This window comes from Engystomops pustulosus, chromosome 6 (genome assembly GCF_040894005.1).
Source record: "Engystomops pustulosus chromosome 6, aEngPut4.maternal, whole genome shotgun sequence".
NCBI lineage: Eukaryota > Metazoa > Chordata > Amphibia > Anura > Leptodactylidae > Engystomops > Engystomops pustulosus.
In genome coordinates, this window is record NC_092416.1 from 98,118,250 (window position 1) to 98,145,370 (window position 27,121).

At 39.8% G+C, this 27,121-nt stretch overlaps 1 protein-coding gene across 1 annotated transcript; it reads left to right on the forward strand.

The window, feature by feature from the left end:
- Positions 1-26,541, forward strand: KDELR1 (KDEL endoplasmic reticulum protein retention receptor 1). Its single transcript, XM_072110458.1, has 5 exons — positions 1-535; positions 10,052-10,152; positions 20,763-20,921; positions 21,910-22,162; positions 25,931-26,541. The coding sequence occupies exons 1-5, from the start codon at positions 445-447 to the stop codon at positions 25,963-25,965; spliced, it is 639 nt and encodes a 212-aa protein (XP_071966559.1). The 5' UTR covers positions 1-444; the 3' UTR covers positions 25,966-26,541.
- The last annotated feature ends 580 nt before the right edge of the window (positions 26,542-27,121 follow it).

Here is a 27,121-nt window from a genome sequence, read left to right on the forward strand (position 1 = left end):
GGGAGGAGCTGCTCTCCATGTATATGTGTAGGCACTGGCTGATAACACACAGCCTGGGCTGTACAGCAGTGTGTTCCTCTCATAGTCAGTCTGTAGAGCAGTCCCATAATACAAACTTGCCATTCTGGGCTTTGGAGACGCTGGATGATCAGCCCTATATGCGATTTTGGGGGGGATGTGTGTAAAATACCTTTCAACACCCAGGTTCTCCTGTGCCAGTAATACAAAATGGCAAAGTGGTGCATAAGTGCCTAATCTCCTGTAGTATGAGGCCATGACATGTGTATTTCTCGGGTGGATAGGAAACATGCAGCAGCTTAGTTCCTGTAGGGGCAGTGAGAGCAGCCGGTCCCCTCCCCCTGGAATCCTCCCCTCCTCCCACACACAGGCCTAGCTCACAGCGCAGCCTTCCCTACATGCTGACACTGAGCGGCTTGCTCTATCATGAATATCTTCAGGTTCCTGGGGGACATCTCCCATCTGTCCGCTATCATCATCCTGCTGCTGAAGATCTGGAAGTCCCGCTCCTGTGCCGGTAAGCAGGAATATGTGGGTGCCATACAGGAAATGCCCCCACACTCCCTCCATTCCAGTATAGCAGGGTGCCTTATAGCTCCACATAACATTGGCTCGACACTTGACACTACCATGTTGCCTAAATAAATTGTACTGATATAGTCATTTATCTAGTAAATATCACTGCAGAATGAAGTCCAGGGAAGGAAAGCTGGGTATGGAAAGCCACCGTTCATGAGATCACTAAACATTGTAGACAGGGTTGGTCATTAAGCTTTTCTGTTGCCCTGAATGGCTAATTTATTTAAATGTATTCTCTTTCATTATATCACTGCAGAAGAAAATGTATGAGGGTCTGGGAAAGCTGGGTGACAAGACCAATAAACCAAAGAGTATGAAATCCACAGTTTCAAAACCGCTACTACTATTTGATTGCAGAGTGTTGTGAGATCCGGAAAAGCCTAAAAAAAGCACTAGGAGCTGCCTACTAAATTAACTCCTAGAGCTACCCCAGATGCAGAAGTGTTACACTGCTAGCTATATCGGAACCCTCTGATAAAGCTAGCAGACACTGCAGTGCATAGTGCTGTGAACGCTGGACCGAGCATAGAGCGGTCCGGTGTATTCATTAGGGGGTGGGACTAGGAGGCGGTGACTGCTGCTTGACGCCCTGCAGTCACCGCCGGCCTATGGCGTGGGAGGGAGGGGTGGTCTAGGAAGAGGCAGCGCCTTGGTCCGCCCCCTCATTATTACGCCAGACTGCTGTAAACTTGGTCCGACATTCTCAGGGTATGGCACTGCAGTGTCTGCTAGCTTTATCGGAGGGTTATGATAAAGCTAAAAATCCGGTAGCGCTAGGAGCTGCTTACTTTAGTAAGCAGTAGTACTTTTTTTGATATAAAAGCTGGGTGACCAGCCCTTTGGTCAAATTTAGGGGTCTACTTCAACAGTAGGTTGTTACTCAGCTTTTCCAGACTTCAGTAGATTCTGCAGTGATCTAGTACATGATATTTTTAAACTGGATACTGTAGATTTTACTTTCCAACCACTGGAAAAGGTAAGACAGGTTACTCTTTCTTTTTTTTGGTCTTATGAAAAAAAGTCACCCAGGTTTTCTAGACCAGTGATTTTCAACCTTTTTTTGAGCCGCCGCACACTTTTTATACTTAGAAAATCCTGGGGCATACCACCATCCAAAATAGCACACAATGACACTAAAACAGTCATATTATACAAATAGCTAATAATATAGATTCTAAATTTATTTTACTCACTCTGTGTGAAACCTGGGCCTGTTACGATAAACACAAAAGGGATATCCTGGCAGGAATGGTGGAGAGACGCACATGAAGCTCTTCCTCAACAGTTCTCAGGTTCTCCCTGTTTTTAGTATATGGTGCTGATTATTATGTGGCTCATATACTGCAAAATAAAGGTGTACAATGAGAAGTACTATGGCCATGAGGCCAGACTACAAGTGCCAGCTCATATACTCAGCATATGAGCTGGTACTTGTAGTATTCCAGCCTCATGATTATAGTATTTCTCATTTTACATTTCTCATTGTTATATGCAGTATACTGCTGGAGTACTAAAAGTACCAGCTCATATGCTGAGTATTCTGCCAACAGTTCATATACTCATATAGTCAGCATTATTGGTGGGCATTACCTTGGCGGTGGGCAAATGCCAGAGTCTCTCTTCTCTCAGGATGATGCGCCGGCCTCGGTGATGTCATTTTGTTGCGCGAGGTTCAAAGCTTGCGCATGTGTTATTGTACACGTCTACTACATTGTAAGAAGCCGTGACTGCACATTGCCAGGAAACAAAACACAGGGGACACCATAGTTTGGGGAACTTTCCCCGCGGCACACCCGACCATGTGTCGCGGCACACTAGTGTGCCACGGCACACTGGTTGAAAATCACTGTTCTAGACCATCATCTTTTTACTTCTCCGGTGATAAAATGAAGTAGAATATCTCTAAATTGATTAGCAATTAAAGCAATAAAAAAAACTTGTATATACAATAGTGATGGCAAGGTGATTCATGTTGGTCAGACAGCTGGGAGACCAATCATAAGTAAAGGACCCCTGAAATCTGGAGAACAGGGATCCCACTTATTGATGGAGAGGCAGGACAAGCATTTGTTGACTATGTGAGTGTCAGATATAGCCATAATAGAGAAATATGGTTTCTGTAATGGTGATGCTGTTCAGATGGCAGACAGGGAGTCCTTGCATCATATTTTTGTATGGTGCAAGGATTCCTGTCTACTTTTTGTCTTAAAAGTTGGAAATTGGGAAATTTATTTCCCTTCGCCAGGTACTGAAAGGATTGAGTTTGACTAAAATTTCAATTATGATAAATCTGGAGTAAAATGTGAAAAGTGCTAAATTTGATGCAAATCAACAGATATGGACAGTTTGAAGACAAAAAAGTGGTTTTGCAATGAGGCATCATCCTTTAAATGTCAGGTATAACCCATTCATCTGATGATGAGGATATTCCATTACATAGTCACATGATTAGTACGGAAAAAAGATATGTCCTTCCAGTACAACCAAGAAAAAAAAGGGCCTGAAGGGATGGATGTAAGTAGTCATCTAGACCCTTCTAGAAGCTCTCTGCTGTCTCTACTGTGACCAGCTTCTCAAGCAGGCTATTCCACAGATTCACAGTTCTTACAGTTAAAGGGGTTGTCCACTTTCAGCAAATAATTGAAATTGTGGAAGAAAAAGTTATCCAATTTTCCAATATACTTTCTGTATCAATTCCTCACAGGTTTCACGATCGCTGCTTGCTGTTCTTCTATAGAAAGCTTCTATGTTTACTTCAGTGAATAGAAATCTGTCTGATGTGATGGACATGCGGTTGCACAAGATGTTATTATCACAGAGAGTAATAGCAGTTGTGTGATAATAATAATGGCTAGTGCACCTGCCTGTCCATCACATCACCATAGACCGATCCTTTCCACTGCAAGTAAATAGGGAAGCTTCCTATGGAAGGCCACCAAGCGATGATTGAAAGATTGTATAACATTACACAAACAATATCAAATATTTGCAGAAAGTGGACAACCCCTTTAAGCCTCGTCTGCTCTGGTGACTAAACTTTTTTTCTCCAGGCAGTGCCACCTGTTGTTTAACCTGGAACAACTTTCCACCATATTTTTTTGTATTCTACCCCTTAAAGAGGACCTGTCACCCCTCCAAATATGACCCCCATAATCCTCCCCCAGCCCTATTCTAGCAATGACATTTTCTTTTAGAATTTACGTTGGCAAAGTTAGTTTTAATCGATCCCACCTGTTACCAAATAAGAGGTCGGATCCTCGTATCCTGTCCCCTGGCAGTCGGCCATATTCATGAGGGGACCGGCCAACATTCCCTAAGCGGGAACATGTAATAATATACATATATTGCGCAATCGCTGCCGACTCTTTGCAATACGGTTGCAGAGGGGCTTATTCACAGGGCCGGCCGAATATATATTTATATATAACATTCTGCCAGCGCTGTGAGAAGCACGGCGCCGCCGCATCACAGAGAGCCGGCCGCAAATGGGCAATATATGCGCTGCTGCCGGCTATTTTTACAGGTGGAGGGGGTGTGTCGGCCGGACCCCTCATGAATGCAGCCTACTGCAGGGGGACAGGATATGAGATTCCAACCTCTTATTTGGTAAGAGGTCCGATCGATTAAAACTAACGTGCCAACCTAAAAAAAAAATTTAAATCACATTGCTAGAATAGGGCTGGGGGAGGATTATGGGGGACATATTTGGGGGGGAGGGTGACAGGTCCTCTTTAAGGCCTCATACACCCGGCCGTAAATGGCAGCTAGGTCAAGCCTTTCTTCTAGGTCTATTGTGCAGGGTACGGTGAGCATACCACATTGTAACCAAGCTAAGTGGCCACGCGGCCAAAGATGGAGCTGGTCCTATCCCTGTCATGAGTGTGGCCACTCGGCTTCCTATGAGATGGGAGTATTGTAGAACATTAGCCCCCTCTGCAGCAAACCTCCTCTGCTCATACCTGCGGCCGTTGCTTGGTATTAACTCTTCCGATGCCACTGGCAAAGCTGCCGTCTCCATTTAAAAGACTTGGGCCCCGACATCTTTGTTCCGATCATCATTCCTCCGAATTCCATTGGTTGGTTGCCATGACAGCCTCGTGTCTTTGTCAGGCTCATTGTAATGAATACTGTGCAAAAATGCTATATACTGCAACACAGTAGTATTGCAGCATATGGTAGGAATGATCTGAACATCTAGGGTTAATGTACCATAGAAGGTCTAAAAGACCTTCAAAAATAATTTAAAAACCTAAAAGTTCAAATCAACCCCATTCACTAGAACTGATATAAAACGTAATAAACAATAAAAAATCACAGGCACAATAGGTATTGCTGCATCTCAAAGTACCTGATCTATCAAAATATAAAAACTGTTATCGCCGGCAGTGACCCCCATAATGGAAAATAGCGCCCGAATGTCCCAAACGTGACTTTTGCACCATTTTACATCACATAAAAAATGGGAATAAAAAGTGATCAAAATGTCGCACAGTCCTCAAAATGGTAGCAATAAAAACGTCAGTTCATTTCTCAAAAAATTACACCTCACACAGCTCCGTACACCAAAGTATGAAAAAACCTTTAGCTTTAGGAGACTTTTTCTTCACTTCTGAAAGTGTAAGCATTTATAAAAATGTTAATACAGCTGCTTACACTTTCAAAAATGAAGAGAAACAGATTTAAACCAGCCTAATGCATGGTAAACATGTCTTTTTAAGATCAGCTGTTCAGAGTTGTCAGCTGACACATGACAATGGGTACGACGTCGCGACACGTTAGGGATCTACATTGCTCATTACTTTTCTATCCATTTTATATATGCTATCCAGGTTAGACTCTAACACAGTGATGGCGAACCTTTTAGAGACCGAGTGCCCAAACTACAACAAAGCCCTGCTTATTTATCGCAAAGTGCCAACTCAAAAATGTAATTTGTGAATTATACTCCCTTCTCGGTCTCAGTTTTCGTTGATACCAGCACCTGAGGACACCAATAAAGCAGAAAATAGTCCCAGGTACAGCTGTCACTTTAAAATAGCTCTCTGCACAGCAAGTCCTGGGCTGTCTGGGACTGCAGGAAGATACCTGGAGTCATCTCTGGTGATGGCCCGAGTGCCCTCAGAAAGGGCTCTGAGTGCCACCTCTGGCACCAGTGCCATAGGTTAGCCATCACTGCTCTAACACAACAGCTTTGAACAGTATCAATATTTATATTACTCTAAAGCTGCTGAACCTTGGCCATTTGTGTTTTTAACCCCTTAGCGCTCTGCAGAGCGGATGCTGGTGCTCAAGTTCTGAGCCGAACAGGCATCAGGAAACTCGGGTGCCGGCTGTGACTGATAGCCCACACACCAGTGTAACACCCGCGGTCGGAGTAAGCTCTCATCGTGGGTGTTTAACCCGTTTAACTTACCATGTCCCATGGTGGAAACAGTAAAAAAAGTGAGAAATAAATTATTCACTAAAAAATAAAGTAAGAAATCAATAAAAATGCCCATAAGCCCCATAACATATATAGAAGATATAACGAAAAAGAGACACGTAACTAAATCGCAAACCCCCCCATATATATTGTATCTCCGCGTCTGTAAAAGTAAATAATTATTGAACCCGCACGATGAACACCGCTAAAAAAAAAACCTGCTATAAACCCTCCAGATGCTGTTGCAAAGTACAACATGTTCCAAAAAAAAAGCCATCAACCAGCTTCATAGCCAAAAAAATTTAAAATGTTATGCTACTTGGAAGACGTCAATGCAAAAATGATAGATTTTTTTTTACATTAGGGTTTTATTTGACAAATTTAGTAAAACATAAGAAAAGGTTCCTGAATTTTCAACCCCAAAACCCCAAAATGGTAACACTGAAAAAAGCATCTCATCCCGCAAAAAAAATACCGTCACATGACCACAATAGCGAAAAAGCGAAAATTTTATAGCCTACAAAACGGGCCAATGGGGAAACTAAAATCCTGGCAGCTGCAGGTCCCTCCTTCCATTCTGCGCTTTGCTGTGCCCCCATCAAACAAGTAACGTCCACATGTGGGGGGTCTCTGTACTCTGGGGGAATTGCATAACTAATTGTAAGGTGGGTTTTCTCTTTTTATCTTTTGGAAATGTGTAAATTTTAGGGCTAAATGAACATATAACCGGCACAATTTGACCATTCTAAATTTCACCTCCATTTTGATGTAATTACTATGAAGATCTCAAGAGGTTAACAATCTTCCTAAAAGCTGTTTCTGATAGTTTGAGGGGTGCAGATTTGAAAATGGGTTGGTTATATAGGGGGTTTTGATGTTATGTATGTAACATTTCATTCAAAACAGTATTTATCCCCAAAATAGTCAATTCTGAAAATCCGGACAAGCGATATTCTATTTGTAAGCCACGTTACATCAAAATAAATTATCCAGACATATCAAAAATGATGAAAATGTAAAGTAGACATATTGGAAATGTTATTCAGCAATTTATTTAGGTGGTAAATCTATCTGCCTGAAAACGTGATGACTTCAAATTTTGAAAATGGCAAATTTTTTAAAAAATTCATTTTTTTTTTTTTTTGTAAATAAATGCAAAACTTAGCAACTACAATTTACCACTAAAATGAAGTACAACATGTGGGGAAAAAAATCTCAGAATCGTTTTGATAAGTAACAGTGTTCAAAAGTTATAACCATATAAAGCGACGCAGGTCAGAATACCAAAAAATGGGGCTGAGCCTTAAGCTACAAAATGGCTGCGTCCTTAACACTTCACAGTTGAGCACTCAGTAACAACACTACTGTAATTTTTTTTATTTTTGAATAATAAAAGTGACGTTTAAATCGCCACATGTTTAGTCCGGATCGAGGTAACCTCTTTCTGCCTAAGGCAGTTTTGTTTCTAATTAAAACTTTTTCACAGTTTATCGTACAGTATAAGAAACATAATTATTCTATAGGTTAGTACGATTAAGGAGACACCAAACATTATTAGGGCTTGTTTATCCGGGAAAAGGTTACGGTTAGATTGTCAATTTTAGGGGACTACTGACTTTTTGATCGCTTTCTATTATAAATTTATGGGAGGTAGGAAGCAGTAAAATTAAAATTTGTATTACTTTTTTTTATTTTTTAACTCTTTGCAATACGGGTAGAGTAATGCAATATCTGCTTAGCCAAGGTTGCTACAGATGCGACAATACCAATTTTGTGTGTGTTTGTGTGTGTGTGTGTATGGGAGGGGGGGGGGGTTATTTTAACACAATATAATTATATATAGGGAAATTGGTGATTTTTGTGCTTTTTTTAAAAAAATTTTCTTTTTAAAAACACCTTTACCTTTTTTTTTTTTTTTATACTGTCCCATTAGGGGACTTACACTGGGGATACCTCGATCACTTATGCAATATATTGCAGTAGTTCTGTACTGCAATGTGTTTTATCTATCAGTGTTTTACTGACAGTATACAATGCTAGCACGCTCTGTAGAATGATTTACTTCGTCCTAGTCCATTAAGCAGTTAAAGAAAATAAACTGATGCATATGGTAAAATCGGCATTTAATACCATCCTTACAAAAGATGAAAACAATTTGATCAGAACACCCCAAAACCTCCTGGTCAGCTGATAATAATCAATCTCTGTATAGCGCCATATTTCCATGCGATTTACAGATCTTGAGGTACATTTACAAATACAGGCGGTCCCCGACTTACAGACGACCCCTAGTTACAAACGGACTTTGGATTTTGGTAATTTCCTGTACTTTAGCCCCAGTCTAAAATCAGCTATAACAGTTATCAAAGGTGTCTGTAATTAAGATTTATTGTTAATCCTGGTTCGTATGACAATCCAACATTTTTAAAATCCAATAGTCACAGAGACCAAACATTTTTTGCCTGGGGTTACAATTATAAAATATACAGTTCCGACTTACATACAAATTCAACTTAAGAACAAACCTACAGAACCTATCCTGTATGTAACCCGGGGACTGCCTGTAAACAGAACAATAACATTGTCAACTGAAATAATGAGGCAGATTTATAAAAGTGTCTTAATGTTAGACAGTGCAGTGTTAGACTAGACAGTCTTATTCTGCACCAGATTTATATAAGTGTCTAATGCTGGGTAATAAATCTGTGCTTGTATAAGACTGTCTAGTCTTACTCTGCACCTCCTATTAGTTGGCTTACGCCAGAAAGTTAGAACACAAATCTGTCGGGTCAGCGGTATTTCTGGACCTTTTTGGTGTTCGGCCACACCCCTTTTGCCAAGCTAGTAGTAGGAGAGCCAGAAAACTGTCTAAAACCCTTTATAAATGTGGTGAAGACCGTTTAGTGCAGACTACTACTGAATTCTGTCATGGTCAGATTACTAAATCTCCTCCAATATGATTTATTCTTAGTTTTAACTTTACTAGAAACATTCTCCCCTACTACCGTGGCCTCCTCCATTTTTCTCTGGACTGTTCTCCTCAGCATGTGGCACCCTGAAATGCGATGCGAGGCGTTGCCAGAGGTAAGTATTGGACTCTCCATAGATGCTGTGGTCGCTATGTAACTGCCAGCTATTGACAGCAGCTGTTTCCGACCTGGCAGTGTAAGGGAATATTCACCCCAAGATTGCATTTCTGAGGTAAACCCGTGTTTCCTTTTCACGTCGTCCCAATAAAAACTCTGTTGGCTTATTAGAATGTGAAAAGACACCGCGCGGGCACCAAGCGGTGAAGATGGGATACATAATAGACTTATTTCAAGCTGCTATGTACCTACATAATATTAGTTATAATGCAGTATAATGCAATATGAGTTATATGCAGTTATAAACTGGAGTGAAATACATAAGGATACACATTCTCTTAGTTTATTATCTTGATCCATTTTTTTTGTAGAATCGGTAAGTGATATTGTAATCTCCTGGTTTGCACTTGCAAGGCTGTATTGATGACATCAGTGAAATACAGCCTATCATACCTGGCTGCATATCTGTGGAATGAAATTGTGTGAGTTATGACAAGCACAGAATAATGATATGTACTCCAGGAACCATTAACCATAAGTCGTATTCAAGGAGCAGCAGTAAAGGAGGCTCCTGGGATATTAACACTTAAACTGCTTTGATAAAGAGCATCAGACCATCCCCAGTCGCATAGTAACTAGGTATTCTCAAGAAGTCTTCATTGAAATTTGTATCGATCGAAAGGTTGATGCATTTTATTTAAGATATTAAAGAAATGTTCTGGAAAATGAAAGGGTCAGGAACATTCCTTTTTATTTCCTTTCCCCTTAAAAACCACAAATTGCCCAAACCATCCTCAAAAATGACTGCTCTGAACAGAATAATATGTGAAGTTTGTAAGGCACGAGGATGTTTTTCTATTTTTAATGGCTACAGAGGAGGAGGTAACAGATAACCATGTCTATACATGTAATACTTAACAATATATCACTTTTATTTCTGTTTTAGGCATCTCTGGGAAGAGCCAGATCCTGTTTGCGATTGTATTTACTACAAGATACTTAGACCTGTTCACTAACTTTATCTCCCTCTACAATACCTCTATGAAGGTAAATACATTGTACTTGAATTACTTATTTTGTGCTCTCTTGACTAAACTTCAACAATTTTTCGAACAGATATACACTTACCGGCCACTTTATTAGGTACACCTGTCCAACTGCTCGTTAACACTTAATTTCTAATCAGCCAATCACATGGCGGCAACTCAGTGCATTTAGGCATGTAGACATGGTCAAGACAATCTCCTGCAATTCAAACAGAGCATCAGTATGGGGAAGAAAGGTGATTTGAGTGCCTTTGAACGTGGCATGGTTGTTGGTGCCAGAAGGGCTGGTCTGAGTATTTCAGAAACTGCTGATCTACTGGGATTTTCACACACAACCATCTCTAGGGTTTACAGAGAATGGTCCGAAAAAGAAAAAACATCCAGTGAGCGGCAGTTCTGTGGGCAGAAATGCCTTGTTGATGCCAGAGGTCAGAGGAGAATGGGCAGACTGGTTCAAGCTGATAGAAAGGCAACAGTGACTCAAATCGCCACCCGTTGCAACCAAGGTAGGCAGAAGTACAGTACGTGGAACTTTGAGGCAGATGGGCTACAGCAGCAGAAGACCACACCGGGTGCCACTCATTTCAGCTAAGAACAGGAAACTGAGGCTACAATTTGCACAAGCTCATCGAAATTGGACAGTAGAAGATTGGAAAAACGTTGCCTGGTCTGATGAGTCTCGATTTCTGCTGCGACATTCGGATGGTAGGGTCAGAATTTGGCGTCAACAACATGAAAGCATGGATCCATCCTGCCTTGTATCAACTGTTCAGGCTGGTGGTGGTGGTGTCATGGTGTGGGGAATATTTTCTTGGCACTCTTTGGGCCCCTTGGTACCAATTGAGCATCGTTGCAATGCCACAGCCTACCTGAGTATTGTTGCTGACCATGTCCATCCCTTTATGACCACAATGTACCCAACATCTGATGGCTACTTTAAGCAGGATAATGCGCCATGTCATAAAGCTAGAATCATCTCAGACTCGTTTCTTGAACATGACATGTACTCAAATGGCCTCCACAGTCACCAGATCTCAATCCAATAGAGCATCTTTGGGATGTGGTGGAACGTGAGATTCGCATCATGGATGTGCAGCCGACAACCGACATCTGTGGCAACTGTGTGATGCCATCATGTCAATATGGACCAAAATCTCTGAGGAATGCTTCCAGCACCTTGTTGAATCTATGCCACGAAGAATTGAGGCAGTTCTGAAGGCAAAAGGGGGTTCAACCCGTTACTAGCATGGTGTACCTAATAAAGTGGCCGGTGAGTGTATGTTTTTGCACAAATCACATTGTGGGGGAGATTCATCAAGGCTTCTATGCCAGTTTTTGGCACAGAAGCCGTGATTTTATGGCAAGTTCTTGCGCACCGCACGTACGATTAGCGACTACATCACCTCCACGCCATGTGGGTGTGGAGGGACGCAGTGTCTGGCGGAGTGGGCTGGCGCGCGGCATTTCTTCGCTGATTTTTAACGCAAAACTATGCCAGTTCGGACCTGGACATCAGCCTATGATACGTTTCCCCCTATGTTTTATTATATCTACATTAATTAAGGGTTAATATAGTGTTTTGTAACATTACAAATATTTTTTGTCAATGAGTTGTTCAGATAAATACATACAGCTGAAACCAGAAGAACACTGTATAAAAAAAGACATGTGCATGAAATCTTGACAGAAAAAAAACGGAAATGTAGATATTTTTGCAAATGTGTTAACCCCTTAACCCCTTCCCGACATTTGACGTAATAGTACTGCATCGCGGGAGGTGCGTTCCCGCAAAATGCAGTACTATTACTTCAAGCTTCTGGCGCCGGCTCCTGAACTGAGCCGGCGGCAGAAGCTGCGGGTGTCGGCTATATATTATAGCTGACACCCGCCTCTAACGCCCACGATTGGCATTTAAAGGTAATTTAAGGTGAATCGGAAGATCACTTGTTCAAGCCCAACCTGTTGTTCAAAAAAATAAAGGTTTTTTACAATAAAAATAAATAATAAAAGAAAGTGAAAGAAAGAAACTGAACACCACATTTCCCTGTACACAAGTAATAAAGTATAAAAAACACTAATTCACAAAAAACCCCACTTATTTGGTATCGCTGTGTCCGTAACAATCAGTACAATAAATCCTAATCATAATTGGACCCGCACGGTGAACGTGGTAAAAAAAAAAAAAAAACTTGCCAAAAACTGAAACTTTTTATCGAATTGCTTTACAAAAAATGTTCTAAAAAGTGATCCGAAAAAGTTACAAGCACCAAAATTATACCAATAAAAGGAGCAACTTGTCACGCAAAAAATAAGCTTACAACCAGCTCCGTAAACCAAAAAATACTATAGTTATGCCGCTATAAAAATGGCAATAATAAAACAAATGCAATTTTTTCTATTCTACTTTTTCTTCAATAAAATTGGACAAATATAAATAAAACTATGAGGTATCACCGTAATCGTAGTTATCCGTAGAATAAAGATAATATATTATTGTTATGCTACAGTGAACCCCCCCCCCCCCCCAAAAAAAAAAAATGCTAAAAATCCAAAACAAGAATTGATGATTTTATTTTCCTCCACACGTAAAAAGTTAATAAAATTGCTTCAATAAGCTAAAAACCCACTAAAATAAAGGTTTTTTTACAGTGCATCTCGTCTCGCAAAAAAAAGCCCTTATTTGTCTAAATTGCTTAAAAAATAAATAAAGATTGTATAGCCTATTCCCAACGCGCGTTGTTATAGAACAGTGCGGCGGGTAGTGACTTTCCAACACCGGTCAGACACAGTGATCGGGGTAAGACGGCGGCTGTTCCTGACAGCCATCCATCCTGCCCCATGGACCAGAAGGGTTACGTCGCCCCCCCCCCCCCCCCCCCCCTAGTTTATGATCGCTGCTATTGGCTCATCAATTCTGTAGACACGGTGATCGGGGCAGGGTGGCGGCTGTTCCTGACAGCCACCAATTTTGCCTTGCGGTCCAGAGGGGTTTTGTTGCCCCCCTCTGTCCATGTTTGCCGCTATTGGCTGGTCGATTTGGTCCAGCCAAAAGCAGCAATATTCGTCACAATGGGCATCGCTAGGGTGAATAAGAGCAACACTTGGCGATAATTTCCCTACTAAAACGAAGATATGGTACAAAAGTGCTGGCCATGTACATTGTACAGATGATGCTGTACAACTCTTACGAGCTGTTCCAATGTGCAGGTCCTCTCCGTTTTGAAGAGGAAGATATTAGGAAACTAATATTGGGACAAGAAGGACAGGGCCCCAGTACCTCTGGTTTAGATGTTCCTGTGTTTTGCCAGGACTCAATAAAGAGTCTGTTCCAAAAGAGGAGTTAGGATGGACACTACATACTACTAAGAGACCTGCGACAACTCCAGAGTGCCAAAAGTTTAGTTGGTCCCTTGATATATTCTACCTCCTTATACACTAGACATTCTTAATTCACGCCCAACCTGTTGTGAATTAATTTCGGTAAAATGAATAATTGTAACAACTGTTATGTCCCGTTGCTCCCTATACCCCTCCATTATTTCATAAGGGGCGCCACATAACGGGCACTGAACTTTCCAGAAATAATTGAAATTTCCATCTTGGACTCCATTGCACATCATATTTGGAAACCACCTGTATGTTCAAAATGCTCATTTCACCACGTGTATTACACTACACCACATATTACACCTTGCTATATTCCCCAAGGGGTGTACATTCAACAATTAGGGTCACTTTTCGGGTTTTCCTCTGTTTTGGTACCACTACGGCTCTCCAAATGTATCCTGACACATGTGAAGGATTTCTTGCAAATTTGGCCTCTAAAAGACAAACATCCCTCTTTTCCTCTACTGTGCGCCCATAAAGCATTTTATATGCACATGTGGGGTACTTCTACACTCGGGAGAAATAGTTCTACACCTTTTTTTGGGGTTATTTAATATATTATCCCTTGTGGCTTACATAAATTAGGGGTAAAGTGACATTTATAGGAAAATTTTCACCTTTTTAATGATTAGGGCCTAATTGGATCATTCCCCTGTAAATACATATATTACACATTGCAAAATTCTCTAAGGGGAGTGCATTCAAAGATTAGGGACACTTTTCGGATTCTTCTCTGTTTTATACCACTAGGGTTCTCCAAATGCATGTCAAACATTTCTGTCAAATTTGGCTTCTAAAAGGCAAACATCCCCCTTTCCTTTTACTGTGCGCCCATACAACATTTTATATACACATTTGGGGTACTTCTACACTTGAGAGAAACCTTTATAAGAAAAATTTCACCTTTTTCCTATTTAAGTCCTAATTAAATCAAACACCTTTACGGACAAATACACATATTACACCTTGCTAAATTCTCTAAGGGGTGTGCTTTCTAAAATGGTGACACTTGTTGGGGTTCCCCTCTGTCTTGCTACCACTACGGCTCTATAAATGCATCCTGACACATGTAAAGGATATCTGTCAAATTCCCTTCTGAGCTTCACTGCGTACCCATACAACATTTTATTTGCATGTGTGGGGCAATTTTATACTCTGGAGAAAAGCTAGTACACATTTTTTGGGGTTGTTTCATCTTTAATGCCTTATGGGATACAAAAATTAGCCGTAAAAGTGACTTTTATGGGAAAATGCTCATCTTTTTCCTTTTAGGGACCTAATTGAAGCAAACACCTGTAGAGGAAAATACACATATTACACCTTGCTAAATTCTCCAAAGGGTGCACTTTCTAAAATGGTGACACTTGTTGGGGTTCCCCTCTGTTTTGGTACCACTAGGGCTCTCCAAATGCATCCTGACACTTGTAAAGGATGATTGTCAAATCTGGCTTCTAAAAGGCCAAAGCCCCTCTTTCCCTTCTGAGCCCTACTGTGTACCCATACAACACTTTATATGCAAAAGTGGTGCAGTTCTGTGCTTAGGAGAAATAGTTTTACACATTTATGGGGTTGTTTCATCTTTTATCCCTTGTGGCTTACAAAAATTTGGGGTAAAAGTGACTTTTTTGAGAAAATTTTCACCTTTTTTCCCTTTTGGGGCCTAATTGAATCAAACACCTGTTGGGGAAAATACACAAATTACACGTTGCTAAACTCTCCAAGGGGTGTACTTTCCAAAATGGTGTCTCTTGTTGGGGCTTTCCTCTTTTTTGGTACCATTATGGCTCTCCAAATGCATCCTGACACATGAAAACTTTTTCAGCCATATTTGCCCTGCAAAAACGAAACAACGTTCTTTCCATTCCAAGTGCCCCCCTGTGCCCGTACAGCAGGGTACAGTGACAAAATGGGTATTGGCATACTCAAGAGGAATTGCACTAAATATTGTAAAATGGATTTTCCTTTTTAACCCATTGTGAAGGTGCAAATTTTAGTGTTCAATGAATCTATTGTAAGATAAAATTACATTTCTGTAATTTTTCACCCTCATGAAACGCTCATAGGGTTAACAAAATTCCCAAAGGTTGTTTTGAATATTTTGAGTGGTGTAGTTTCTAAAATGGTGGGGGTTTTCTGTCATGTGGGCCTTATTAAGTCACTTCTAACTAAATTGACCCACCAAATGTAGGTTTTGATGATTTTCGTGAAAATCTGAAAAATTGCACCTGAAGTTATAAGCCTCCTAAAATCCTAAATAAAGGAAAAGATGTTTGAAAAATGATGCCAATTTAAAGCAGACATATGGAAAATGTTAGTTATCAAGTTATTTTAGTGATATGACCAACTTTCCAAAAAGTAGAAAATTTTGAATTTGGAAAACATTGTTTTTTTCAAAATTTTTGCCAAATTTCCATTTATTTCATAAATAAATACTAAAAATATTGATTAAATTTCTCAACCAGCATGAAGTACAATGTGTCACGAAAAAACAATCTCAAAATCAACTGGATATGTTAAAGCGTTCCAAAGTTATAACCACTTTAATAGACTCATGTCGGATTTAAAAAAATGGGCCGTGTCAGGAAGGTGAAAAGTGGCTTCAGCGTTAAGGGGTTAATGACATGGGCCTTCTTTGGTTTTTGAATTTCCATTTTTCACTCCCCTCCTTCAAAAATATATACTTGGGAAAATAAAAAAGTTAAAGAGCTGTGTGAGGGCTTCTTTTCTGCGTAACAAATTGCCCTTCGTAGTGACAGTATTTAATATTCCATGCCCTGTACTGGGAAGCGGGAAAAAAGATTAAAATTCTATGAAATTGGTGAAACAATGCATTTTTGCTATTTTCTTGTGGGCTTTGTTTTTACGGCTTTTACTGTGCGCCCCAAATGAAAAAATCTCCTATATTCTTTGGGTCGGTACAATCACGTAGATAGTAAATTTGTACAGGTTTTATAATGTTTTCATACACTTACAAAAATTAGAACCTTGTGTACAAAAAAAAAAAAAAAATGTAAATTTTGCCATCTCCTGCCGCTAATGACTTTTTACACTTCAGTGTATGGATCTGAGTGTGGTGTCACTTTTTGGTAGTGAGAGGTGACTTTTCCGATGCTACCATTTTGAGGACTGTACAGCCTTTTGATCACTTTTTATAACATTTTTTATATATTGCAAAAAAGGTGAAGAAGTAGCAGTTTCAACTTTGGGCGCTATTTTCCATTACAGGGTCAAACACCGTTATATATTTTGAAAGATTGGACATTTTGGGACGTGGCAAAACATATCATGTTTATGATTTTTACTCTTTGTTTTTATATCAGTTCTTGTGAAAAGGGATAGTTAGAATTTTTATAGTTTCATTTTTTTCAACCTTTTTTTTTTCATTTATTTTTACTATTTTACAGACTGCCTAAAGTACTTTTAACCCTAGGTTGCCTTCTTAATCCTACCATATACTACCATACTACATTATGGTGGCAGTACATGGGTATTTGCCACATCATCTATTATAATGTGTAAATTGCACATTGTAAAAGATTGGCTAAAACAACAGACATCCTAGTTCTTTCATAGTACAACTTTGTACTCTTAATGTAGATATGTAGTCTATTTTGATGACGGTGGTTGGTCGTATTTCTTCCACAGCGAGACCCCGGAGGAGCCGGTATACTGGAACTTCGAAGCATGTAGGGTGAATGTGTCTCTAAAATATCTGCTGACCAAAGTGTCATATTTACTATATGAGCGCTGCGTTTTGTGTTATAAAAGTAGTGAGTAGTGGTCCTTTGGAAAGGTTTCATATGTTTACCAGGACACTACTTATTTGTAGCTCTGTGTGTTAACTAATTCAAAGTCAACTTTTATTATAGTCTTGAAAAATAATCTTTCAGATCTTTCTATATTTTCGGTAACTACTTGTTATAATTTGGAAGCATTGTTATATTGCCTTGCTGACAGGCCCAGGTTTCGTGATTTATCTGGCAAAAATAAAAAATGTTGGAACTCCTAATTGCTCTAAAACAGGAAAGATATATTCTGATTTCATCTCAGATAAGGAAAAACATGTAATGGTGTAAATTTCTGGTTTCAACTGCATGTATAACATTTTAATATGAGAGGAAAATGCCTCTATCTTCTGTGATCCGCCATAATCCTGCCTGCTCAACTGCTTAGTCATCTCCATTAATCTTACAGAGAAAGAAGAGTTGTTGCATTGGTTAAAATATCTGTCTCCTTGGCATGAGCATTGCTGTAAAACTTCCAGAAAACACTTACAGATATGCAGCATCAGATAACAGTATGTCCCCTTCTTGGCTCCTTGTCCTCTTCCCTCTCCTTATTACGGATCTGAGCAGTGAAGTGAGCAGTTTAGAATACAGGAGAAAATTAATAACAGGAGGCAATGGATTTTTCATCTGATTACATATATTAAAGGTTATTTATATTCTGAAGTATTGATTTACAAAAGCTTTAGTTTTTTACTAATTTTACAGTTAGTCTTTTTATGATGCTTGCCTTAATAGCAAGACACTGTGATAGTAAGGCCAGTTGTCATTGCAGTGGGAGCCTCTCAGAGGTTTCAAAACCTGTTATTTCAACATCCGCATCCCTAATAGCTGGGTTTAATAGAGAGACAGCAAAATCATTGTATGCACAGAGAAGGTGATCAATATTAAATCATGTTCTATCTTGTGTTTCTCAAAAAGAGGCTAAGAGGATGATTTAATTCAAGTAAACTAGACCAAATAATAGGAGGTGCAATGTAGGACTCGACAGTTTTAGGTGCATTTAGGTGGCTGTTATGAGGGCTGTGATCTAGACTTTTAAGGCTGCTGGTGAAGGTAAGCACAAAGTATGTTACCACACCGCCACCAAGTTGGGTGGCCGTGCAGTAAAAACTAGGACTTATTTAGTCAGATTTGTCCTATATTTAGGTCACTTGTCTGCCTATGGAGGCAGGAGGGGTGAAGAGCTCGCACCCCTCCCACCTCCTCCTCACGGCCCTAGACTCAAGCGGGATCCGCTCCAGGCGAGCACACGGGCATCTAAATGAACTTTGATACTGCTTCAGATTAATCATTCAGCATCAGACCCAATAATTAATCTGGTGCAGCAGACAACTGTCTAGTTATGCACTGTCCAAAGACCGACACATTAGTACATCTCCCCCAGTGTTTCTTTTTTTTTTAAATAATAATCCCCTAACTATTATTGTGTAAAGGTAACATGAAGCTGTTTAGCAAAAAAAAAAAGGGAACTTCCCTTGAACATATATACAGAAATGATCTGGTATTTATTTAATCTATTATATCTTGTTATTTACAGTACAGTACTTTGCTGGTTAAAAGCATTTTTTCACATGTGTCTAAAACTTTTGCAAAGAGAATAAACAAAAAGTGAAACTGTAACCATCCTTTTATTCACGCTATCAATGTACTGTGTTAAAAGAGAGCATCATTGTATTACACACATTCAGAAATATGATTGGGTTGCTTACCATATTTTTTCGGACTGTAAGAGGCACCATATGACGAACTCCAGATGTGGACAATCTTAAAAAAGACTATATTTACTAAATCCAATTAGCTTCCTATCTGCTCATATACTTACATCAGCAATCAAACACTTAAATCAACTCCCCCACCGCTATCCATTCTTTATCCCCTGTATATAACAATCCGGCCTGCTTCTCATCTCCTATTTTATCCTTCCATCTCCTCCAGCTTCCCTGCAGCTAGTCACATTTTCCATGTAGCTGCAGGGTACAGTGAGCTCATCCTATGTATCCAGGGTCTATGCCAGTGGTGGCGAACCTATGGCACGGGTACCAAAGGTGGCACTCAGAGCCCTTTCTGTGGGCACCCGGGCCATCGCCCCAGCACACCAGACAGGACTCGAAGAATCTTCCTGCAGTTCCAAGCAACTTAAAAGATGCTGCTTTCAGTCATATTTTGATACTTACTTTGCTACTTGGGACTGTAGGAAGAGGGAGAATGAATAGACAGGGCCGAATTCTCTTTGGAGGACTTCCTGCTGGCCCATACAGACACTGGAAAGACACTGGGACACTGGAAAGCTAAAATGATGCAAATTTTCCATCTTTCTACTGTGTTGCTGTCCTCAGAAGGCCAATATGATTGTTGAAGAACAGGGAGCAGTAAGTTACTGCTTTAATTTTGGGTTGGCACCTCACGATAAATAAGGAGGGTTTGGGACGTCTTTGGGCACTCGGCCGCTAAAAGGTTCGCAATCACTGGTCTATGCTCTGGGTCATGTGACTTGAGAACCACATCTCGACCCCATGATGTCATCTAAGGTCCTTGACTGTTACAGTCAGGACGGCTTTTAGATGGAGAAAGCAGTTCAGTGGCACTGTTCCCTTACAGAGATCAAAGGAAGAATTCTGTCTACCAATTTTAAAGAGAACCTGTCAAGCGAAATAACCCCCCTAAACTAAATATATTTTCATAAACTGCCATTAGAAAGCATTGCCTCTATCCCTTCCTTGTCCCTCTACATGCCTGTAAACCCAAGCAATGAGGTCCTAAAGCTGTATGCAAATGACCTGTGAAATGTCCAATGAGTCATTAGCATATTCAAGCTGTCCACTCTATTCATGAGTGGGAGGTACAGCCACACCCCCAGTGCATGACTGACAGTCTGTATAATGCTGTGAGGCTGTATAATGATGTGCTTCCTGATGTTGGCCACGCCCCCTGCAGCCTGTGTGTGTATAGGAGAGATACAACATCTCCAGGCAGCCATGTTATAGCAGAACATGTCAGGTATACATTACACACAGACAAGAGCAGGGGGAGGAGAGGGGAGGAGTTACAGGGGTGACATCACTGCCTCTGACCATGTGACCACCCTCATTTACATAATAAAGAAAAGATGATTTTACAATGATTAATGTGTGGATTGACTAGATAAAGGCTGGGATGGGATCCTTGTGAGCTGCTCAGACAGGTAGACGTGGCAGGACTAGTGACAGAGACCTGATGACAGGTGTCCTTTAAGTACAGCGGCCGAAGGCAGTGCTGGATCCTCCTAACCCGCCGACTATACAATGCAGGCACTTTTTAGCAAGACTTTTCTTGCTAAAAAGTGTGTCTCATAACCCCAAAAAATACGGTTATTAAAAATATTGTTTTTTTATTTTCATGTGGGGAATATTTTACTTTCAAATATATTTTGTATTCTAAAACATATTTATGTTTACAGCTGGTTTACGTTGCAAGTTCATATGCCACAGTGTGGATGATCTATAACAAATTTAAAGCTACTTATGATGGGAACCATGATACCTTCCGTGTAGAATTCCTTATTGTGCCTACAGCTATATTGGCTTTCCTTGTCAATCATGATTTCACTCCATTAGAGGTAAGTGTATGGTTTTGTATTTGGTCATTGTTTTGGTAAAGTGGTGCCAAGAAACAGGCATATAATGAAACTTAACTGCAATGGAGAGTTCTGGAACTTGACTACCTGTTGAACAATGAAAAAGGCTCCCATCACTCTGGCAGTACAACAGATCAGTTGTTGTTGGTGCTTTTAACACGTTCAGAGTGCTGGGAACCTCTTTTGTTGTTCTCCATGAACAGGTTTCTTCCGTGCACTGAACCGACAGCAATACCAGGGCTGTGGAATCAGTGTTGGTGACCATTTTGGTGAAGTCTGAGTCGTGATAAAATGGACCACCAGTAACCAGCACCCTAGATGCACCAACAACCACAGTACAGCAAAAAATTCCAAACCGAAAAAATTATAAGTTCCATAGTGCAGCAATAAATACAGGAACCAGAAACTGCTTTCAGACAATCAAAAATAGTGGAAACCCCACAGAAGATAATAGTACTTGAGAATTCCAACACATCGCCCCCCCCCCACCCCTCACCCTCCAGAGAGTAGACAATATTAATACAGGAGAGCCTCAGAGCAGACTAATACTGGAAACCCCCAGAGTAGACAACTACTAATACTGGAGACCCCCAGCACAGACAAAAAATTAAACCCTCTCTTTACCTGGCTCCTCTTTTGCTCCCTTCCTCTCTCCTACATGTGCAGCTCTTGTGTGTGTCCTGCATTGGTTGTTTGCACCAGCATGCACATCTTAATAGGCTGCTTGTCAGTTCACATGTTTTTCGTTGCCTAAATATGGTACAGTGTAGAAACACAGCCTGTCCTGCAAAAACAGTATGCTAAGCCAAAAAGTTAAAACGTTATGGACCAAGGATAGAGACAAAAATAAAGCTCTTAACGGTCAATATAGGATGGCCTTGGAGAAGTTATGTTTTGAGCACTGAACAATGTTACTATGAAATATACTGTCACTTACATAAAGTGTATATATACCATTTTTATTTTACAGATTTTGTGGACATTTTCTATCTACTTGGAGTCTGTTGCAATTTTGCCCCAACTCTTTATGGTCAGCAAGACTGGAGAAGCTGAGACCATTACCAGTCATTATTTGTTTGCTTTGGGAATTTATCGCACCCTCTATCTTTTCAATTGGATTTGGCGTTACCAGTTTGAGGGATTCTTTGATCTCATTGCAATTGTTGCAGGAATTGTACAGACCATTTTGTATTGTGACTTCTTCTATTTATACATTACCAAAGGTGAGACACAAATGTTATGAGACTTAAAAAACTGACTCAATGTTTCACATCAGAAGTATTAAGTGTTGTGAGACCTTCCGTTAGCCAAATCCGACCTGTAAGTGCAGGAAGAGGGGACACTAAACTTAGGATTACTTAAAGTAAACAATAAGTAAAGTTGTCCTCTTTATTGCCCAATTTTTAGCATTTTCTGCATGATCTTGACAGAGTCTTGCAGAATTCCTGCTCGAATACCTCCTGATTCATCTTGGCTTTCTTAGAGGTTAGGTTTTTTGCAATTGGAGGGGATGTACAGATATTTTTGTTCCATTGCAGACAGAGTACAACAGGTAGGCTCTTGCTGTCAGTTTTTTGCTAGCATTACAAAGGACGGTGTGGCACGGCTCCTGGGAAATATGTAGAAACATTTATTTTAATACTTTTTATTATTGTAATATAAGAAAAATATATTTTTATTTGACCTGGCCAATGTTGTTAAGAAGTAATTCTGATGGGAAGGAGTTATGGGGGCTTAACTTAACTTTGACAGCAAGAAATGTAACTTGTGTTTTAAAAAAAGTGGTTTAAAGAAAGACAAAAAAAACCCAGAAGGACTGTTGCCACTAGCTCTAAGAAGGAAAAAAAAATCATCCCTGACTCCAAATATGACGCCTAGAATGATTTCCTGTCAACCAATATCCCATCTCAAGAATTTAGTTCCCATAACGTGATATTTTTACATTAAAGGAAATCTACGACCTGGATGAAGGATTGTAAACCAAGTCACTGACATACTGGTGTGTGCCCCCTCTGGCCGGATCCACTCTTCTTTAAACCTCTTAAACCCTTGTTTTTACAGAAAAAAAAAGGTTTTAAAATTATGTAAACAGGCATAAGGAGCTCCAGGCTCAAAGGCTCAATTGACATCTATGGAGCTCAGATGTTCCTCAGACTCATTTGCATAATTTTTAAAACCTTTTTATCGGAACAGAAAGGGCCCAGGAAGCTGAAAGACGAGTGGATCCTGCTAGAGGGGGCACACACCAGCATGTAAGTTTGTTTGGTTTACAATTCTTCATCCTCCTGGAGTATAGTTAACACCTTGCCGACTGAGGACGAACAAGGGGTGTATGGAGAGAGCTCACAAGCCGGCACCAATCGCGGCAGTTAACCTGTTAAGTGCCACAGTCGAACCCGACCGCGGCACCTAACTTACCTTTACATGGGCGCCGCCATCTTGGATGCCCGATCGCCGCCCTCCGATGACGATCCGATGCTACGGCAGCCTAGAGTCTCATTGAGACTCGTAGGCTTGCCAGGTGGAATGATTTCTAATAGCCACCAGAGGGCAGGCTATTAAAAATCATTGTAAAATAGCTACATACTGCAATACAGTAGTATTGCAGTATATAGAATCAGCAATCGGACCCTGCAGGGTTAAATTACCCTGGAGGATCTAAAATAATGGTAAAAAAATATGAAAAAATAGTAAAAAAAAAGTTTAAATCACCCCCCTTTCCCTAGAACTGATATAAATATAAAAAAAACTGTAAAAATCATAAACACATTAGGTATCATCTCATCCCAAAATGTCAGATCTAGCAAAATATATTAGCGATTTTTCCCAGCGTTTAACCCTGTAATGGAAATTGGCGCCCAAAGTTGAAAATGCCACTTTTTTGCCATTTTGAAAAATATAAAAAATTCGATTAAAAGTGATCAAAAGCCCATACAGTCCTAAAAATGAAAGCATTAAAAACGTCATCAAAAGTATCAAAAAATGACACCACCTAAAGCTCCGTACACTGAAGTATGAAGTTTGTACAGAAGGTTTTAATTTTTTTAAATGTATGAAAATTTTTTATAAAACCTGTACAAATTTGGTATCCTCATGATCATACCGAACCAAAGAATAAAGTAGACATGTCATTTGCGGCGCTCAGTGAAAGCTGTAAAATCCAAGCCCACAAGAAAACGGCACAAATGCGGTTTTTCATCATTTTCACTGCATTCTGAATTTTTTTCCCGCTTCCCAGTATATGGCATGGAATAGTAAATACCACCACTATGAAGTTCAATTTGTTACGCAGAAAACAAGCCCAAACAGATCTCTTTACATGGAGAAATAAAAAAGTTACAGATTTTTGAAGGTCGGGAGTGAAAAATGAAAATGCAAAAACGGAAAACGGCCACGTCCCCAAGGGGTTAAGCTTGTTCAGGGTGACAGAAAGTTCCACATTCTCGCTGCTCTTAAATTTGAAATCCCTATATGGTGAGACGAGGCATAGAGAATGCCCACTGTTTATTGTTACAGGCTGGGTGTGGAAAGATCTTTGTATTGCCAGCTCATTGGCAGTAATGAGATCACTGCTTAAAGGGGTATTCTCGTCTGGGCATTCACATTCAGTTTCACTAATCTTCCATATATAAACATTTCTTCAATTGAATGTTATTAAAAAAAATGTTCTTGTGTGAAGATAATTTCGTATAAACATAGCCATGTTGTCCCTTAGAAACTAGATGGCTTCCTCGGTTACGACCACGTCACACTCTGGCAGCGGTGGCCAGACTTGCGCTATAGAGTCCTGCCTGACCACCTGGGTTCAGCGTTCATTACCATGAGGACGGCTGTGGGACCTGCAGTAACTCCCGGACATTTCATATACAAAACCTTTTTGTTTCTTTGTGCAATCTCTCAGGCAGAGGTGGCCGTATCCGAGGAAGCCATCTCGTTTCTAAGGGACAAAATGACTACATTTATGAGAAATTATCTTCACGCAGGAACATTTTTTTTAATAACATCTAATTGAAGAAATGTTTATATATAGCAGATTTATCAAACTGAATGTGAATGCCCAGACGAGAATACCCCTTTAAGCATATTTTTCTAAACTGAATAAAGCCAATTAAATAATCTGTCTTTCTGTAATGTAACTGTAATCCACCCATTCCCTTAATAACTTAATAGCACAATTGTACATACGACATGTGTGATCCTTAACATGAGAATCTATCTCTCTTCATATATACCATAGTTCTGTTTATGTATGTATATATAGTAATGTATACCTATCTGTAGATTTTTGCACTGTTCATTTATTAATTCTGAAGTCCTTTCCTTATATTGGTCAGCTTTATAGAACAAGCACCACCTATGTGCATTACATGCATATTATTGACTTTGTGACACAGATGTATCAATCTGTCTATGCCACAATACCCAAGTAATTTACACCTGAAATGCCATGTGCAGATTTATTGAGAGTTTGAGTTTTTTAGGAATTTTGCGACTGGTACAGAAAGGGGACAAGGCATCGCTAAAACGGGCATGGCCACAGCAGAAAATTCATTCTGTGTCCCAGAAAATTCAATGTTGTAACACAGCAAACTAGACCAACTAATAGGAGGTGCAAAATATTCATCCAGCATCGGACACCGTGATTCCTCTGGCACAGCAGAGAACTGTCTGTTCTACTCTGCCCTAGTCTAAAGAGCGATACATTAATACATCTATGGATAGCCTGAGAATCTAACGGCAATTTTTTGTACATGCAAACAAGCAAGCTTCAGAAATGACTGCTGTGACCCTAAGATGAACAAGGAAATATACAATTCATTTGTTGTGTACGGTCACATGTCTACTTTGGACAGAATAGTCATGTAATGCCCATGCATATTTCTAGTATTTTACTTTATATATCATGGCAAGAAATTACTTTTGTTGCAATTTTGTGGTTCAAGCGGCGACTACAGAATTTAAGCTTCATTTGTTTCTTCTTCTATTTCTAGTCCTAAAGGGAAAGAAGTTGAGTTTACCAGCATAAGAAGACCAAGACTGCACTGTTCTATTCTGCTGTGTGGAGAGGAAGTATGAATAAGTATGAGTAATATCTCCAGCACAGAGAGACAAACCTGAACAGGAGCTGCTTTAAATTTCCACTACTCCTCAAGAAAACTTAAGAAAGAAGAAGAAAATTTCTACTAAACTGACTGATGCTTACTCTAAGAGACTGGACTTCAGTGTCAGCTGTTTGTAGTTCAGGCCTTAAGAATCTATTAAGACACTTTCAATTTCGTCTTTCACATCCTTAGACTTTTGCTGGAGATGTGAGCATATAAAATTACTTCTCATACCTTTTTTTTAACGTTGATTTGTTAGCCAGTGTGGTCGGGGCTTCTCTTACTTTGATAAAAGAACAAAATAAAAAAAGTTTTCGACTTTCCTTTTTTAAAAACTACAGGTGTTTAAAATGGGTATTTTGAAATTTCCACTGTATGTTATTCACTGCGACAATATGTATTTTTGGCAAATACAGCACAGAGAAATTCTGAAAAATTTGACTGCAGTCTTTCTATGCAATCTTAAATGTTTTATATTCATTAAATGATGTTACATATCACATCCCTTCCTTTATTTGTGCTATAAAACAATCGGTCTCCTTTTCCATGTCAGAGAGGAATTAATTCTCCTTATGGAGTTCATCTTTGTAGGCACAATATGAATATTTTTATTAAAGTGAGTATTTAGTCTACACTTTACAGTTCTATCTCCGGGTAGTTTATAGACTACCTAGACCTTTAAAATATGTTTATTTGTTATATTTTTCTTCTGTCTCAAACCCTTTCAGCAAAACATGTCCAAAATATCACTCACTGCCGATACACAATTCTAAACTTGTACTATTTGTTAAAGAGGTATTCCCATCTGGGCATTTACATTTAATTAATTTGCCACATGTAAACAGTTCTTCAATTGGATGTTATTAAAAGAATGTTCCTGTGTGAAGATAATTTCTCATAAATGTAGTCATATTGTCCATTCGAAACAAGATGGCTTCCTCGGATACAACAACCTCACATTTAAGCAGCAGTAGCCAGACATGCGCTATTTAGCCCTGACTGACCACCTGACGATTACCACAGGAAGGTTGGGGCCTGCAGTAACTCGAGGACATTATATGTACCAAAATATTGTTACTT